Here is a 17,401-nt window from a genome sequence, read left to right as displayed (position 1 = left end):
GATATATTAGAACCAAGAGGGCAAAGTTTAAATTGTAAGGATCCAATGTTCATGATCTCATGAAATCTCATGAAAGGAAACCTAAGCTGAAAACATCCAAGATCACCATAATCAGTTTTCAAAGTTAAAGGGGAAACAAAAGCACTGCAAGCTGCCAGAAGAGTTTAAATATCAAGAAACCAACAGATCATATAAGATAATGCTGAAACTAATATGAAGTCTAAAAACATAATATTGCAAAAGGCAAAAGATCTTACAACTGAGAATAACTTTCCCTGCTAAACTGAGTATAATCCTAGAAGAGAAAAATGGGCATCTAATATATCTATTAATCAGTAAATATTTATTAAGGGCTTAGTAGGTACAACAAAGCATGGTGCTAATCACTAAAAACAAAAAGGCAAAAGATAGTCCCTTACCCTCTAGGAGGTTGCAATTTAATTAATGGAGGAGATAACATGCAAACAAATCTATACAAACAAGATCTCTATAATAGGAAGTAATTAACAGAGTGAAGGTACTAGAATCAAGAGGAGTTGGGAAAGACTTCCTGACTAAAATGGGACTTTACCTGGCACTTAAATAAAACCAGGCAAGTCAGCAGGCCAAGTTGAGGTGGAAGAACTCTCTAAGCATGGGAGATAGAGAAAGTACAAACAAAAGGCCAGTGTCACTGGATGAAAAAGAACATAATGGGGAGTAAGGCATAAGAAAACTGGAAAGGTAGGAAGGAGCTAGGTTACTGGGGTCTTTGAATGTCAAATGGCATTTTGTATTTGATCCTAAAGATGATAAGAAGTACTGGAGTTTATGAACTTCATCTGCACTAAAGAGGACAAAAATTATTCACAAAAGTTTGATACAGAACTACATTAGAGTCAACATGGAAGCAGACAGGTACCATACAGGAGAGGAAGTTTAAGAGGGGAAATAGAAAGTGGAAGTGAACAGTCACCAACAAATCAAACTTCAACTTCAGCAATTAAAAAGAGAGTAAGAAAGTATGGGGGAAAGTAAGGAAAGAAGAGTAGGAATTGACCACTTCAATAACAGATTAGTAAGTGCTGATCAAATGTCTCCTCTTTTTCCATATTCGCTTCCTTTGTGAAAGTAAAGGGGAGTGAAGGAGTGACAGAGGAAGAGTAAGAGGATAGTATGAAGGAAAATACACAATCAACAATCATAACTTAACATAAATTAAATCAACCCACCTATTCTATGAAAGAGGGTAGGTGGAAGGGGATTAAAAAGTGGAACCCCAAATATGTAACTTAAAAGAAACATTCTTGAAACATATTCAATGTTAAAATGAAGATCAGTAACATAATTTATTAGGTCTCAGACAAATTAAAAAAGCTGGGATGGCAATCATAAGCACAGACAAGGGCAAACAAAAAAAAAGACATGGTTAAAAGAAATAGGCAAGGAGGCTACATTAAGTTTAAGGCATCAATGATAATAAAATATTAATATTTAATATGCATACACTGAATGTCATGGTATCTAGTACTTAAAGGAAAAAATTTAATCAAATTACAGAAATTGCAAAACTATAATATTTGGGAAACTTCAATGTGTCCATTTCAGAACTAGATAAGTCTACTAAAAAGATAAATAAGGAAGAAATTAAAACCAAAAAAGCTAGAAATGACACATCACTGGAAATAATTAAAGAGGAATAATCACCTTCACAAAAATGAAAAGTTCATTGTTAAAACCATGTGTGAGGGCATTAAAAACCTAATAAACAAATGCAAAAAAAAGCCCAAAATATGAATTATGCCCATTATTTTCAAGACATTAGAAATTGTAATCAATAACAACCTCTGAAGAAAGGATTTGATTTTAAATGAGGCTAACATAATTTAATTAAATCTTTGGATCAAAGAACAAATCAAAAAACAATCACTTCATCAAATGAAATGCCCACAATGAGATATAATGCCAAAAGTTCCAGGATGCAACAAAGGTAGTCCTGAGGAAATATCTTTAAGTATTTTCATCATAAAAAAGAAAGAACAGAATAATGAACTGGAAATGCAATTAAAAAATAAAAATGGAAAAGCAACAAATCTTTAATATTCCAACTAAACACAAAAATAGAAATTCTGAAAATCAAAGACATGAAAATTTAAAAAGCAAAATTTCACTGAATTCATAAATAAAATGCTTTTTAAAGTATCTAATTTAGTTTAAGAAACAGGAAAAGCAAACGACCAATATAAAAGTCCCTGTCCCCTAGGAAAATTCACAGTTAAAAGTAAATAAAAGACAGAAGCTTTCCCCCTAATTATATGCAAAAATGTTGTTAATGGATGAAATATACACAACAATCTAGATTAACAGAAGATAATTAAATAACAAAATATCAGAAAAAGAAATGTAATATGCCATAAATGAACTCTTGGGACCCAAATGGATTTACAAGTGAATTCTATCAGACATTCAAGGAACAAAATCTAATTTTATATAAATTATTTAGAAAAAATAGGTAAAGAAGGTGTCCTACAAAACTCCTGCTTCAAGACAAATATAGTATTAATATAGGAAAACATAAAGCAAAGAAAGAAAACCATAGACTAAAATCTCTATGAAGAGTGATGCCAAAAACATCAACTAAATTATTGGCAAAGAGGCTACAAACATAATTAAAAGAATAAACTCTATGATCAGAATGATTTATACTGGAAATTCAAGAGACTAAGAAATATGTTAGGAAAAAATCCAATCATAGGAAAAATTTAAGTATATTAATAACAAAAACAACAAGTTACAAGATTATATAAATAAATGTAGAAAAGTATTTTGAGAAAATGTAATATCCTTTTATGTGTTTTTTTGCTTTGTAAAAAAGACTTTTTTCAAAACATTTTTTTAATTCTGAGTTCCAAATCTATCTACCTACCAAATGTCCCCTCACACAATGAGAAAACAAACAATATATCAATTAAATATGTGAAACCATGCAAAACATTTGCATATTAGTTTTTTTTTTAGCAAGAAAAATAATGAAAGTGAGAAAACTATATTTCGATTTGTACTCAGAGTCTAATCAGTTCTTTCTCTGGAGGTGGGCAGCTTTTTCATCATGAATCTGTTGGAACTGTCTTATATCAATTTATTTATAAAAGTACCCAAGTCTTTCAAAGCTGATTATCATTACAATATTGCTATTATTGTGCAAAATGATCTCTTTATGTTATCACTAAAAAGCATAAGAATAAATGGACCAATCCTTAATATTAAAAATAGTAACTAATATTTCATAAAACAGCTAGCATGAATTCTTTTCCAATAAGTCTAGAGGTATAAAAAGAATGTCCTTTGTCATCTCTATCATTTCATATAACAAGACATGCTAGTTATAGCAATAACACTAGATAAAAATTTTGAGGGAATAAGCATATGGGAAGAATAAGGAGATAAAAATTTATTAAATGCCCACATGTGCCAGGAGCTTTAGAAATAGCTTATGTGTTAAAAAAAAATTATCATTTTTTATAGAATATGATAAGTTTACTAAAGAGAGCCACTATCAACTAAAAATAAATTGAATTATTAACTTCAATAAGATAGAACAATACAAAATAAATCCATAAAATCATCCCTCCAATACATTTTCAACAAAATCCAACAGAAAAAGAAAGAAAAAAGAAATCCATTATGGGCAGCTGGGTGGCTCAGTGGATTGAGAGCCAGGCCTAGAGACAGGAGGCCCTAGGTTCAAATCTGACCTCAGACACTTCCTAGCTGTGTAACCCTGGGCAAGTCACTTAAACCCCAATGCCTAGCCCTTATCACTCTTCTACCCTGGAACCAATACATAGTATTGATTCTAAGAAGGAAGGCAAGGCCTTAAAAAATAAACAAATCCATTTGAAATAATTTGAGAATATATGAAATATCTGGGAGGTCATCTACCATGCTACGCCCAGGAATTATATGAAAATATTATAGGATACTATATAGGAATACCTTGGAAACATTTCAAGTTCAGTTCCAGACCATCACAGTAAGGCAAATTTCACAATAAAGCAAATCACATGAATTTTCTGGTTTTCCAGTACATTTTAAAGTTGTTTACAATATACTATAGTCTATTAAGTGTGTATTATGTCTAAAAAAGCAATGTACATACTTTAATTGAGAAATATTTTATTGCTAAAAAATGCTAACCATCATTTGAGTTGCTTTCTAATCTTTTTGCTGGTGGAGGTTCTCATCTAGATGTTAATCAGGGTGGTGGTTGCTGAATGGTAGCTGTGTCAATTTCTTAAAATAAGACAATGAAGTGTACCCCATAAATTGACTTCTCTTTCCACTTGAACATTTAGAAGCCATTATAGGGTTACTAAGTGGCCCAATTTCAATACTGTTGTGTCTCAAGGAATAGGAAGGCCAGGAGAGGGAGAAACAGGAAAAGCCCCAACATTTATCAATTAAGTTAGCAGTCAGTGGTGTCCCAAAACCAGCACAAAAGTAACATCAGAGATCACTGATCACAGATTGCCAAAACAGACATAATAATAATGAAAAAGTTCAAAATATTTTGAGAATTGCCAAAAAATGACAGAGACAGGATGTGAGCACATACTGTTAGAAAAATGGTCAACAGTCTTGCTTGACAGAGTTGCCATAAATCTTCAATTTTTAAAAAGCACAATAAAATGAAGTATGCCTGTAAAGACAAGTTTTACCTAACTGGACAGATATTAATTGTTCATGGTTAGGCCATGCCTACATAATAAAAATGAAAGTTATAAGTTGCTATATAGATTACTAAAAGGGTTACTTTATAGACCTGAGCTCTGATCTGTTCTCAAGACATTTATTAGCTGTGTTATCCTGGGCAAGTCACTTAACCTTCTCTCTCTGCCTCAGTTTCCTCAACTTTAAAATGGGGATAATGATAGCACCTACCTCACAGGGTTGTGTTGAGGATCAAATGAGATATTTGTAAAGTACTTAGCGAAGTACCTGGCACATAGTGGGCGTTTAATATATACTTGTTTCCTTCCTTCCAGAACTAGAATAATAATAAAATTCATCTAGAGAAAAAAAAAGATCAAAATCCCAAGGGAAATAATGGGTAAAAAAAGAGAAGGAAATCTATTACTAATAGGTTCCCAACTATAATAGACAACAGTAATAAATTAAAAATCGTCAAAATTATTCAGTTGTAGCTAAAAAATACAATAGGTCAGTAGAACAGATCAAGCACACAACAGCAAGAAGCTATCCCATACAGCATAGTACTCAACAAACACAAGGATATACCAGTACTGGGACTAATTCAAACAAAATTGCATTGAAAATCTCAAAGTAGTCTGGCAGAAATCAAGTTAGTTCAACACATCCTATCTTATACCACAATAAGTTCCAGATACATAATTTGGATATAAAAAGTCCTATCACAAGGTAGAAGAGCAGGTAAGGAGATATCATTCACAACTATGGATAAAGCAAAACTTCTTAATCAAACAAAGTATAGAGAGAATTACAGGAGATAAAATGATCAGTTTTGATTACATAAAATTTTGCACAAGCAAAATATGTAGTTAGAAAAAGGAGAAAAAGCCTTTTGCAACAAATTTCTCTGATAAAGTTCTGATGTCCAAGACAGGTAAGGAATTGATAAATACAAGAACATGAGATATTCACTCCCCAATAAATAATTTATCCAAAGATATAAACAGACAATTCTGAAAAGGCAAACTATCAACAACCAAATGAATAACCTCACTCAGTAAAAAGAGAAATGGAAATTAAAACAACTCTATGGTTCCATCTCACCTATTAGACTGGCAAATATGGAAAATGACCATTGTTGAAGATCCTATGAGAAAACAGGCATACACTGTTGGACTCTAGAAAGCAATTTAGAATTATATTTCATCACTAAAATGCATACTGCTTGACCCAGCAATAAAACCACAGCTAGACCTATGCCCCCAAAGAAATCAAAGGCAGTGAAGCAGTAGGGTAAAGGAATCAGATACACAAAAATATTTATAACAACACTTTTTAAATCTGGGAGGGTTTCTATAAACTGATGCAGTGTGAAGTAAGAACCAAGACAAAAATTTAAACAATGATTACATTATTATAAGGGAAAACGGTGAACAATTTAAGAATTCTGATCAACGGAATAACTAATGACAACTATAGAAAACTAATCATGAATCATGGCAGGGAGTTGATGGACTAAATAAAAAAATGAAGCATGTTTTTAGATATAGTCAAAGTGTGTATTTGTCATGACTACACTTATTTGTTATAAGGGAAAGCTATTGGGGATGGGGCAAAGGAGTTTGGAGGAGCAATGTATGATGCATTGTAAAAAGGAAACACTAAAAAAAAAAAAAAATACCCTGAAAAGAGCAAAAAGAAGTTCAGAAAGAGAAAAGCAAGCAGAGTAGTACTGGCACTAGCATTAAATTGCATATAAACTTTAAAATGAACAAACTGTACATAAGAGATTCTATATCGTATACAACATTTTTCCTGTTCCTAGCAATAGGAAAAATTTGGTATTTGAATTAAGCTTATAATATTAAAAAAAAAAGTTTTCAAAGAAAACAAAGGGGGAAAATAGGTGGCTCAATGGATAGAGAGCCAAGGCCTGGAATCCAGAGGACCTGAGTTCAGATCCAGTCTCAGAGAAAACTTCCTGAGCAAGTCACTTAACCCCAATTGCCTAGCCCTTACCATTCTTCTGTCTTAGTATCTTGGTATCTTTTGCAACATTCTAAGATTCTAAGACAGAAGGTAAGGGTTAAAAAAAATTCAAAGAAAATGAAGCAGACTTGTCATCATTAAATGAACATCAATAAAATGATTTTTAAAAAGATAAATGCTTTCAACAATGACACTAGATACCTTAAGTCTCTACTTCTGGTTTAATCAGATTTAACTAATTTAATTACAATTATAGGAAAGCGTCTCCTGAATTTTCAAACCTTAAATCTTAAATCTTAAAAACAAAATTCTTTAATCTTATCAGTGCTTTCCAAAAACCCAGGTATCATTTTAAACAGAATGGCACAAGTAATTGGCACAGATTGGAGAAAAACCTAATTTCCACATGAATCAATTTGGAAAACATGCTTTTTATATACAATTTTAGAATCATAGAATCTTAGAACTAGAAGGCACCTTAGGCACCTTTTACATGAACAAGTCCTATTCTTTCATCTTACAGGGGAAGAAATTAAGTGACCTAAAGTTATCCTCTCCATGTTAAACAGTAATTCAGAGACAGACTGGAATCCAGTTGTTCTGACTCCAAGTTAGTTCTCTTTCTCCTATATTACAACACAGAGGAAAAACTAAAGAAGTGAAACTCTGAATGCTTTTATATAAGGCATAAATATCCAAGTGAAAATGTTTAGTATAAAATATGTGTATTTTTTAAAATCCCCTGCCTTATTTCTTAGAATCAGGTACTAAGGGAAGGAGCTAGATGGCTCCATGGCTAAAGAGCCAGGCCTAAAGACAAAAAGGTCCTGGTTTCAAATATGTGGTTTCAGACTCTTCCTAGTTCTATGAACCTGGGCAGGTCAACCAATATACAGTATTGAGTATAAGACAAAAGGCAAGGGTTAAAAAAAAAAAAAGAATCAATATTAAGTATTAGTTCCAAAGCAGAAGAGCAGTAAGGGACAGCCAATGAGGGTCAAGTGACTTACCCAGGGTCATACAATCAGAAAGTGTCTGAGACCAGATATGAACCCAGGACCTCTGGGCCTGGTTCTCTATCCAATGAGCCATCTAGGTATCTCATTTATATTTTTTATACATCCAAATAAAGTACTCTATTCTCCAAAGGTAAAACACCTCATAAAAAAGATACCACGGCACCTGAGTGATGGAAAATTAATAAACTTGTACCAAAGCTATAAAATGGTATTTAAGAAATATTTCTTTCCCAATGATCAATAGAACTCTTGTGTACTAAGGCAGTATTAAATACTAATCATATTCTATACAACACTGTTGTAACCAAATCATTTTGTAATTGTATAAAATGCATGATAACCATAACTCACCAATGTAACTTAATTCCCTCAAGTGTCTATACCAGGGGTCGGCAATGTATGGCTCTTTCTGCAGAAGCCATAAAGTCAATTTTTTTTCAGGTGCTGTTACAGGAGCGCGCACTGTGAGCACTGTATGGCTCTCACAAAATTACATTTTAAAAAATGTGGTGTTTATAGCTCTCACGGCCAAAAAGGTTGCCGACCCCTGTTCTAAACTATTGTTCTTACAAAACTGTATTCTAAAATAATATTCCACCTAACAACTTTAGGTGGAATATACCTCGTCAACTTGGATTCTAGAAACTCTGAGTTTGTAGCAACTTGAGATCCTTAGACGACCCCCCCCCCCCAAGTTTGATTTTGTCACAAGAGAGTTTCTCCCAGAGGGAGATCTCAGACTCATGAGTTTCAGACTAACAATAGACCTTAAAGTACTTTAGGTGGGGTTAGCAGATTCAGTCAGATATTAAGTACCCTTTTTGTCCTGGTAGTTTCTCCCAGAATCAAAAGTCCTTTTCAGGAAGTTTCCCTTTAGTATCCATTTTAAGTAGCCCACTCCCAGACATCCTAGCCCCAGGCTATGGATCCTTTCCCAAGCTAGTCAGAGTAGTTTGAACACTCCCATTTCTTGGTAACCATGGTAAAGTCAATCAATCATATTTCCCTGTCCCTCAGTTCTCCAAAAGGTATATAAGTTCCAAAAATTCTTTTGTTCCTTGGAGTTATCATCTCATGCGGTAGTACTCCCAGGAAGTGTAGTTTGGCTCTGTGTGGTTTTGGGCCAGTGACTGTGTGGAAGCCTAAATATTGAACACTATCCCTCTCCTGATTAAAGACTTGGTTTTTCTGACTATTTAATAGTTCTGTGTTTTTTACAAATTAACAACCTATACTTGATCAAGAATGAGTTGGCTGTCCTTAGATAATAAACTTTAGAAAAAGATTTTAATTTAAAAAGTTTTTAATGTTTTAATTGCCTCGGAAACCATTTCAATACTTTAAGAGATCTGGATAAGCCCTCTCCAATTGTACAGATGTATAGGCCTCCTCAACTTGTGATATATTTTCTATAACTTCCCATAAAACTCTAACAGGAAGAATTCAACCAATATGAGCAGAGGCCTTCTAAATCTTTTAACAATGTATAGGGTTACCAGTGGAAAAAAAAGGGGGAGCTTTCTATTGTTTATCCTTCATTTCCATATATAATCTGCCTTTTCCAGTTATACATCTTATACCTTCTTTGGAACAGTTCTTCATTGTCAATATGTTTCAGCTTATCCATGAACCTCTATGTTGTCTATGAAACTGCCTGACAGTATATCAAGTAAAAGCTTTAGAGGACATCCATGCTGTTGTGTGTTGCACACTCACAAGTACATCTGCTTGACTATCTTTAACTACTTTATCATTTACAGATAATCTCACTGAGACTGTTATATAAGAGAGAACTATATTAATTTTCTCATCTTTTGAGCATTGTGAAGGCAACTATATATTTATTTTACAATATCCTACTTTTTGGCTGGTCTACAACATTACCAGAACATTTAAAAGGAATTCATACTTAATGTTAAAGTTTACAAAAACTTTCAGTACTTTCAGTTCTGGGTAAGAGATGAAAAGAATTAGCTTCCCAATGCATATTTTGTAAAATTTTCTCACCAAAAAAGATTTCATTAATTTTAACAAGTTCAACTTTTCTTAAAATAGGTCTGCCCATGTTAAGTATCTCCTTTTCTTATTAAATATGAAACTTCTCTATAAGTATGCACACAGATGGAAGAGTGATTTGCTTAAAAACACATTTTAACAAAGTTAGCAAAAAAAAGCAAAAAAGTATAAAGTGTTACTTTATAAAGATTGAAGAATTTACTAATACTTTTTAGTGAAAGAGTCAAAAACTGCAAATATTTTAAGACAAACTCATTTTAGATGAAGAAATACACTAAAACGTGTCCTGATTTTTAAATCTTTCATGTCTCCGGTTTAGAATATTTTAAATAACCTGTTCAATAACATTATACAAGTAAATTTTCAAATTATTTTTCTTTCATCTTTTTCCTATCTCAGTCACTTTCAGAAAGTTTTCCTTCCTAGCAACATGCCTACAAAAAAGTAAGCTGATTTTTTAAATAAGGACACTTCTTCCAGAAAGAAATCTAAGTTGTTTTTTACAGTATTACAGCTATACCTAAGTTATGAGTATCTACAATAAAATGCAAAACATTAATGATTTCAAAACATAGCTCCAAAGGACTACGACCCACAATTAAAGTAAGTTTAATCAAGAAGCAAAATGAAAATCCATTTAGATCTCTGCACATTAAGCCTTTTCTTTCAGGATTCCTGAGCTTCAAAGTTTCCATTCGATAACATTTAATTACAGTCTAGAATTGTATAATAGTACTTAATCTAAAACCAAACATACTTCTGTTTATTTGGGAACCCCAGCTTCTAGAAAAGTAAAGTGCAAAATCCAACAGTAAGCTTACATTTCTATACCTTTCTGTTCAATTTAAGAACTACACAAAGGAGACTCGGAACTTCTTTCTCTCTTATTCCTTCTCTAATGCTGTAACAATGTAATTACTACCAATTCAAAATGGCAAAATCATAAAAGTCAAACAAATCAATAAACATTTAAGATCCTTTGGTGAAATCTCCCCCAGGGGGTCTAGAACTTCTACAACTCCTATTTCACTAACTAGCTCTTCCAATGTCATCCTTCAAATATAAATGAAGAAAAACACCTAGTTATGTACACTGAGCTGTGTGTGATCCCAGGTCAACCTGAATCTCCGCCAAAAAAGGCCATGCAACGTTTACTCTGCTTCTCGTGGAAGTCTCTGCCTTATCGTTCTTGTCCCCTTCCTATATTACAGAGCTACTCTAATTCACCTAGAGTAAAACATACACTAATTTGCTTCCTAACTCGCACCACGACATCTACTTAGTTTTCAGGTTTCCTCTTCCAGCCCTGAATTTTATATCATTATATTCAATACGTACAACCTCGGAATAGGGAGGAAGCGGGAGGGAGGAAAGCGTCTGGAGGGGTGGAGTGGTGGAGGGGGGGGGGGACCGTATATCATAGCTTCCAGCCAATAATCGGACTGGCGAGGATTTTCTGAATAAGTCAGATCTCTTCCCCCCCCACCACCACCACACCGCCCGCCCCAAGAACAACAAAAAATACCTCAAGGGGACCCCTCAGAACGAGGGCCAACAAGCCAACAGCCAAAACAGAAGAGAAAAGTAAGTTTGAGAACAACACCCAAACCAAGCAAACAAAAACATAAACGAAAAACCCCAACCCGAACAAGAAACCAGAACCTATAGTCCTTTCTGGGTTCTCCCAGATTCCTACTCGGATTCTCTAGTTTAAGGCAGGACAGTCCGGCCAGGAGAAGCCCCCTCCCCCCCTTGACTGCCAAGCCCCCACAGCCCAGATTTTTATCTTAAATCCATTAAACGAGAAGGGGGTGGGTGAAGATTAAGAATTAGGGAGTAGGCGGCGGGAACCCCTCCGGACCGTAAGAGAGTTGTAAGGAGTTTGAATGCGGGGACAGACAAGGGTCTGCTCCAGAAACGAGGGCGCCCCGGGGCACGGACTAGATGGAGGGGGAAGGGCGCCTCCGAGGGCTCATTGTCTGCGGAGGAGGCCACGGCCCCGCCGGGCGGCGGCCAGGGCTGGCCGGCAGAGAAGGAGGGTGTGGGGTAGCTGGACTGCAGCGGGGCCGGGAAGGAAGCCTGGCACCCGTATGGATGGACTGACGGACCGACTGGCGGGGCCCGGCTAGGGTGGGGTGGGTGGGCAAGGGAAATCCTCCCTCCCCTCCCTTCTCCCTCCCCGCCCCCAGTCCTGGGCTCACACCTCAAACCTGCTCTTGGTCACCCCGTTCATGTCCCTCCTCATGGGGACGGCGGGCGCGGCCGCGACCCGGCGCTGCGGCGTGCAGACGGAAAGCCTGGCCCGGGCCCGCAGAGACGGCCGGAACGGCCCGGAGCGGGGAGGGCAAGGGAAGTGGGCACCAGCTCGGAGAGAGGAGGCCGCGATAGCGGCGGCGGCGACTCCGACGGGGCCTCCACCACCTCTCGCAGGAAAGAGCCACCACAGCTGGTCACTGGTTCGCTTCTTCTCTTCTTTTCTCTTCTCTTCTCTCCCTGTCTCCTCTCCTTTCTCCCCACAGCCTCAACTTCAACCCAAAACAAAAACACTCCCCACCTGCCAGCAACGCCGCCGTTCATTGGGCAGCGCCGCCGGGGCCCCAGCAAGGGTGGGGGAGGGGAGGAACGAAGGGAAAAGGGGGAGGAAGGAGGAAAGGCGCGAGCACGAGCGCGAGCGCGAGGCGGCGGCGGCGCCGCGAGACCACCCCCTCCTCCCAGCGCGAGCCCCCACCCCTGCCTGCCCATCCCCAGTCCTTCCGGGCGAGGCAATCCCCTCCAGGGTCGGAGGAGCTAAAGGAAAGCAAAATGTTCTCCTATGAGAGTAGATATGTGTGATTATTTGTGTCTATTTGGGAGGCGGTATTCGTAAAGGCTAGCGTTCGTGCGCGTGCACATTGAGAGGAGGAAGAGGAAGGTTCCTGAGCCTCTGACAGCCAGCACCTCCGGCCTCAACGCCCCCCCTTTCCTTGCGGGATCGACCCCGAGACACCCTCTTTAAGGCTCACCCCAGGTGGTGTTTGTGCTATCCTCCCATGTCGCACACCATTCCTCCCAGGGCCCCCGCCTCCTCTCCCCGACGCCCCTCTTTCACTCACGGTAGACTTGAGCCCAAAATGTAGCAGACGGTCCCGACTTGGAGCCATTTTCTTTCTTTCTCTTTCTGGACCTCTCTCGCTTAGGGCTGTGTTGATGTTCGTGCTGCTGCTGCTGCTGCTGCTGCTGCTGCTGCCGCCGCCGCCTCCCCCGCCCCCGTGGATTGCTTTAAGGGGAGCGGCGGGGAGGCCCCGGAGGCTGCTGCGAGGGGTGTGTGTCATCTTGCATGGCCTGGCTGGGGAGGGGGCGCATGGCACAGAGGGGCTTAGAAGGGCACCCCCTCGCGCCCAGAGGGTGAGGGGGAAAGGAGAGAGCCCCGGACTTAGGGGGTCAGGGGATGCGATACGCCAGCATGACTACAGTGGCTTGGGACAGGGATGAGGAAGGGGCGCTTGGGGGTTTGGGGGAGGTGAGTTGGGGAGGAGCGGGGCTGCCGCGCACTAGCCCCGCCTCTTCAGCCTTCTTCCCTGCTCTCCTCGCTCAATGGCCCACTAGGTCTGTCCGTCCTCCAATCAAAACGCGGATTGATGGAACCCTGATCGTGACGACATTTTAGCGGGAGAAACAAGCGTGGACTGAACAGGAGACAGAATTTTCGAGCCTCACAGGACCAGAGGAGATCCTCTACTTTTTTGTTTGAAATGTTTCATTTAAGTAAAAGTCCTTAATTGTAATAAAATTTGTCCCATTGCACCTACTATTTGGGAGGTCTTGGCCCTCACGTAACCCCTTGAATATGAAGTTAGGAAACCATCTCAATGAGCATTCTCAGTAATAATTGTGTGGCACTTAAAAGCACTAACGTCAAAATAATCCTGTTGGGTAGGTAGTGCAAGTAACAGAAAATACAACTGCTTCCCATCTTTTGCCTCTCCATTCCATCCTCTACAGAACTGCCAATGTCATCTAAACAAACCATAAATCTGAGGGTGTTACTGCTTTGCCTGAGCATACTCATCCAATTTGTCACGTTTGGGATAAAATTTAAACCCTTTCGTTGCCTGGACAGTTTGTGTTTCCGATTCCTGAACTCAGGATTCTATTCCCCACCCTATTCATTTGAATAGTCAAATGATGTGGTTATTGACCTGTTGCAGAAGTATTTGAAATAAAATAAGTGATTCCATACTGAGTTCTTACCTCTCTCCTTTAAATCTTTGCTTAAAAGTTAATACTCATGTATATGTGAAGAATATGGAAATACTGGTACAGCACTGGTATAACCTCTATCAGCCTACTAACAGTCTGGAGATGAGGGGAGGAAGAAAGGGAGGGAATCTAAATCGCAAAATTTGGATAACCATTGTCAAAGATTGTTTCTTCATGTAACTGAAAAAAATTTTAAGCTAAAAATAATACTCAAACTATGTTTGCAAAAGCACTTACTTAAGACCCTGTCAAGTATGTGGTATATCATTCATTATCTCCATTTTCCCAGTGAGCAAACTGTGATTCAGAAAAATTAAAAATAACTTGCCCATAGAAGCACAGCTAGAATATTGGAGCCAGGACTTAAGTCTTCAGTAGTACTATCTACAAACTGTGGTATCTGTTGGTGATGGAATACTATTGTGCTCAAAGGAATAATGAACTGGAGGAATTCCATGTGAACTGGAAAGACCTCCAGGAATTGATGCAGAGTGAAAGGAGCAGAAGCAGAACATTGTACACAGAGATGGATACACTGTGGTAAAATTGAATGTAATGGACTTCTCTACTAGCAACAATGATCCAGGACAACTCAGGGAATTATGAGAAAGAACACTATCAGCATTGAGAGGAAGAACTGTGGAAGTAGAAACACAGAAGAAAAACAACTGCCTGATCACATGGGTGGATGGGGATATAATTAGGGATATTGACTCAAAATGAACACCCTAATGCAAATATCAATAATATGGAAATTGGTCTTGATCAATGACACATGTAAAACAGTGGAACTTGGGAGGGGGCGATAGGAGGGGAGGGATAGAACATGAATCCTATAACCATGGAGAAATGTTATAAATTAATAAATTAAATAAAAATTTTAAAAAGTATTTTTAAAATGGTAAAATAAATAAAAATAAGTTAATACTCAAACTATGTTTGCAGAAGCACTTACTTAAGACCCTGTCAAGTATGTGGTATATCATTATCTCCATTTTCTCAGTGAGCAAACTGATCCAGAAAAATTAAAAATAACTTGCCCAGAGAAGTACAGCTAGAACATTGGAGCCAGGACTTAAGTCTTTGATAGTACTATCTACCTTGAATATGTGCTCAAGAAAGGTTAAAAGAATCAGACTAGTTTTTCACACCCTTTTAATAAGTATTTGTAAATGAGTATGATGTTATTTAGCAGTACATACAGATTAAGTAATGCAGAACATAAGGACAATGTTGGAATTATCTCTGTTTAGCTTGGTTGTTATCTTCACAACTAAAAATTTGTGAACAATTAGCATAGCTTTGTCTATGGTCATAGCTTTACACTTGATGCTATACTCATAACTTTTAAGACAAAATAATATTCTATCAAACTATTGTTAACTTTTCATAACTTTTATTTCCTTAAATATGGTGCCCTCAAACACCAGTTATAGCCATTTTGATGAAACTAGTCTCAGAAGACTTGCCAATTGCCATGCCATTTACTTATGTTATAAAAAGTCTGTGTATTTTATTCCTCTATATTATTACTATAATATGATCAAGGTGACAAGCTGATTCCAGAAATGGAAACCCCTATATCCTTAGCACATATTTTAGTTACTTGCCAACATCCACTGGTCTGGTGTGGTTATCTCCTTATCTCTTTCAGTGTTTAGCCTCCACAGCAGAATTCCTATTGACTTAAATGAATCATTAAAAGGAATATACCAGTATTGGCAAACCTCTTCCAGATTAAATGCCCAAACTGCAACTTCAAGCTGCCTGTGAGCCCCCCCCCCCCCATTACTCCAGACAGTGGAGGAAGTGCTCACAGCAGATGGCTGGACAGAGGGGCAGGGCATGCAAAAATGTCCTTGGGTGGGAAGAGGGGGAATGGAGTGGCCCACTCTGTGCCACTGGGGCAAGGGTGCCATACCTTTGCCATCACTGGACTATACTGGCTAACCACACCGTATGATCAAATATAAAGGGCTATTCATTTCCCTTGAGCTAGTTTAAAATACAAAAATATTCTCTTCACCTATTTTCTAGCTTATGCTGATTCACACATGCCAATCCCACCACTGATTCAATAAAATTGATCTATTCAGAGAGAATCTTCCATGGCATTTTTTAAGATAAGCTACTATGGAATGAATAAAAAGGAATAGTTGAAGAAAATGTGAAGTTGCTCTGTAAATTTTAGTTTGGGAGAAAATAAGATTTTAGGCACAAAGCTATCACACTTGGGACAAGACTGCTTCTTATCAAAGAAATTTATTTGCAAGTAAATAAACAGATTCTTTTGCAATGTTTGGGAAAAAAAACCCACAAAACAGATTTTTGTCTACTTTCAAAAAAGAAAGAAAGAAAACCCCCAAAGTATTTACAGAATTGCACAAACAAAGTCAAATTTGAAAACATTCTTTATGATTTAGAAAAGACCCACCCCTGCTCCTGATGCACATTTCTGAACTATGTTTAGTTCCTACATTTTAGCATCCTGGCTTTTAAAGTTAAACCCCCCCCAAAAGATAAGAATCCAACCCCAGGGTAAAAATAAAGACAAAAATAATACCCCTCCCCAACCTAAAAGAATGCCCTTACACTATTAACAAATATCTCTTTTACTGTGGCATCTGCAATAAGTGATTCAATCATGGATACTGCATGACTCATGGGCTCCCTGAAAAGTTTGTTCTAACTGGAGTTCATGATATTGCTGTATTGCATTTTCTGACCTGGACCTTAGGAAAGAAAATCTTTTCAGTATAAAACCAACATCCTCAATTCTTGTTTTGGCAAGTAATACCCTGCTTCACATTTCCCTCTTGAATACTTTGCATTGATTTTTTTGGATCATTTGAAATCCTCACATGCATTAGAGCAGCTTATTTACTTTAGACTAACCATTCCCAACAAGAAAACAACATAAAAGACAAAGCAAAATTTAACTGGACAAAAGAAATGAGGATTGCTGTCTTTGTTTTGTTCTTTTTGGGAGGGGAGAAGGGGAATATAGGTAATACGGTAAAAATATACACAAGACACCAGCTGAAGATAAGTACAGTACATGTAGACTTAATTTCCTTGCAGTTGGAAAGAGGAGGGAGGAGTTCCAGGCTTGGTTTATTTCACCTCTTCTCCTCCACCCCGTGGAGAAATGCAGTGCTCCCTGGCAGTCCTGCAGGGTGCAGCAGGTTAGCCCCGGCTCCCTGTTAAACAAGTTCAGATGCTGGGTCAATGTGTGGGACGTGCTCATCCAGAAAATGCTGGGGCTTATCCTTCATCTACATCCTAACTCAGGATTCTTTGATCTGGGTTGGAGAGAAAGAGAGAAAAAGCTTCCCAGTTTAATTGTTTTGGTATTGGTTACAACCATTTGGGAAAGTTTGACCCGTGGAATTCCAGTATTATCTAGTGTCCCCCCTTTTAAGATTTTTCCCACAAAAAGAAAACTTAAA

The 17,401-nt window shown here is 37.8% G+C and overlaps 1 protein-coding gene across 1 annotated transcript in view; it reads right to left on the bottom strand.

The window, feature by feature from the left end:
- FBXL20 (F-box and leucine rich repeat protein 20) overlaps positions 1–12,334 on the bottom strand; it is a 98,534-nt gene extending 86,200 nt beyond the window's left edge. The window contains exon 1 of the mRNA XM_044676597.1: positions 11,917–12,334. Within this exon, the coding sequence (XP_044532532.1) occupies positions 11,917–11,958 (42 nt within the window). The 5' untranslated portion in view covers positions 11,959–12,334. The remainder of the gene's footprint in view (positions 1–11,916) is intronic.
- Between the last annotated feature and the right edge of the window lie 5,067 nt (positions 12,335–17,401).

Source organism: Gracilinanus agilis, chromosome 4, assembly GCF_016433145.1.
Source record: "Gracilinanus agilis isolate LMUSP501 chromosome 4, AgileGrace, whole genome shotgun sequence".
Classification (NCBI taxonomy): Eukaryota; Metazoa; Chordata; class Mammalia; order Didelphimorphia; family Didelphidae; genus Gracilinanus; species Gracilinanus agilis.
The sequence above is the reverse complement of the archived record's forward strand: the minus strand, read 5'-3'. Positions and strand labels throughout refer to the sequence as shown.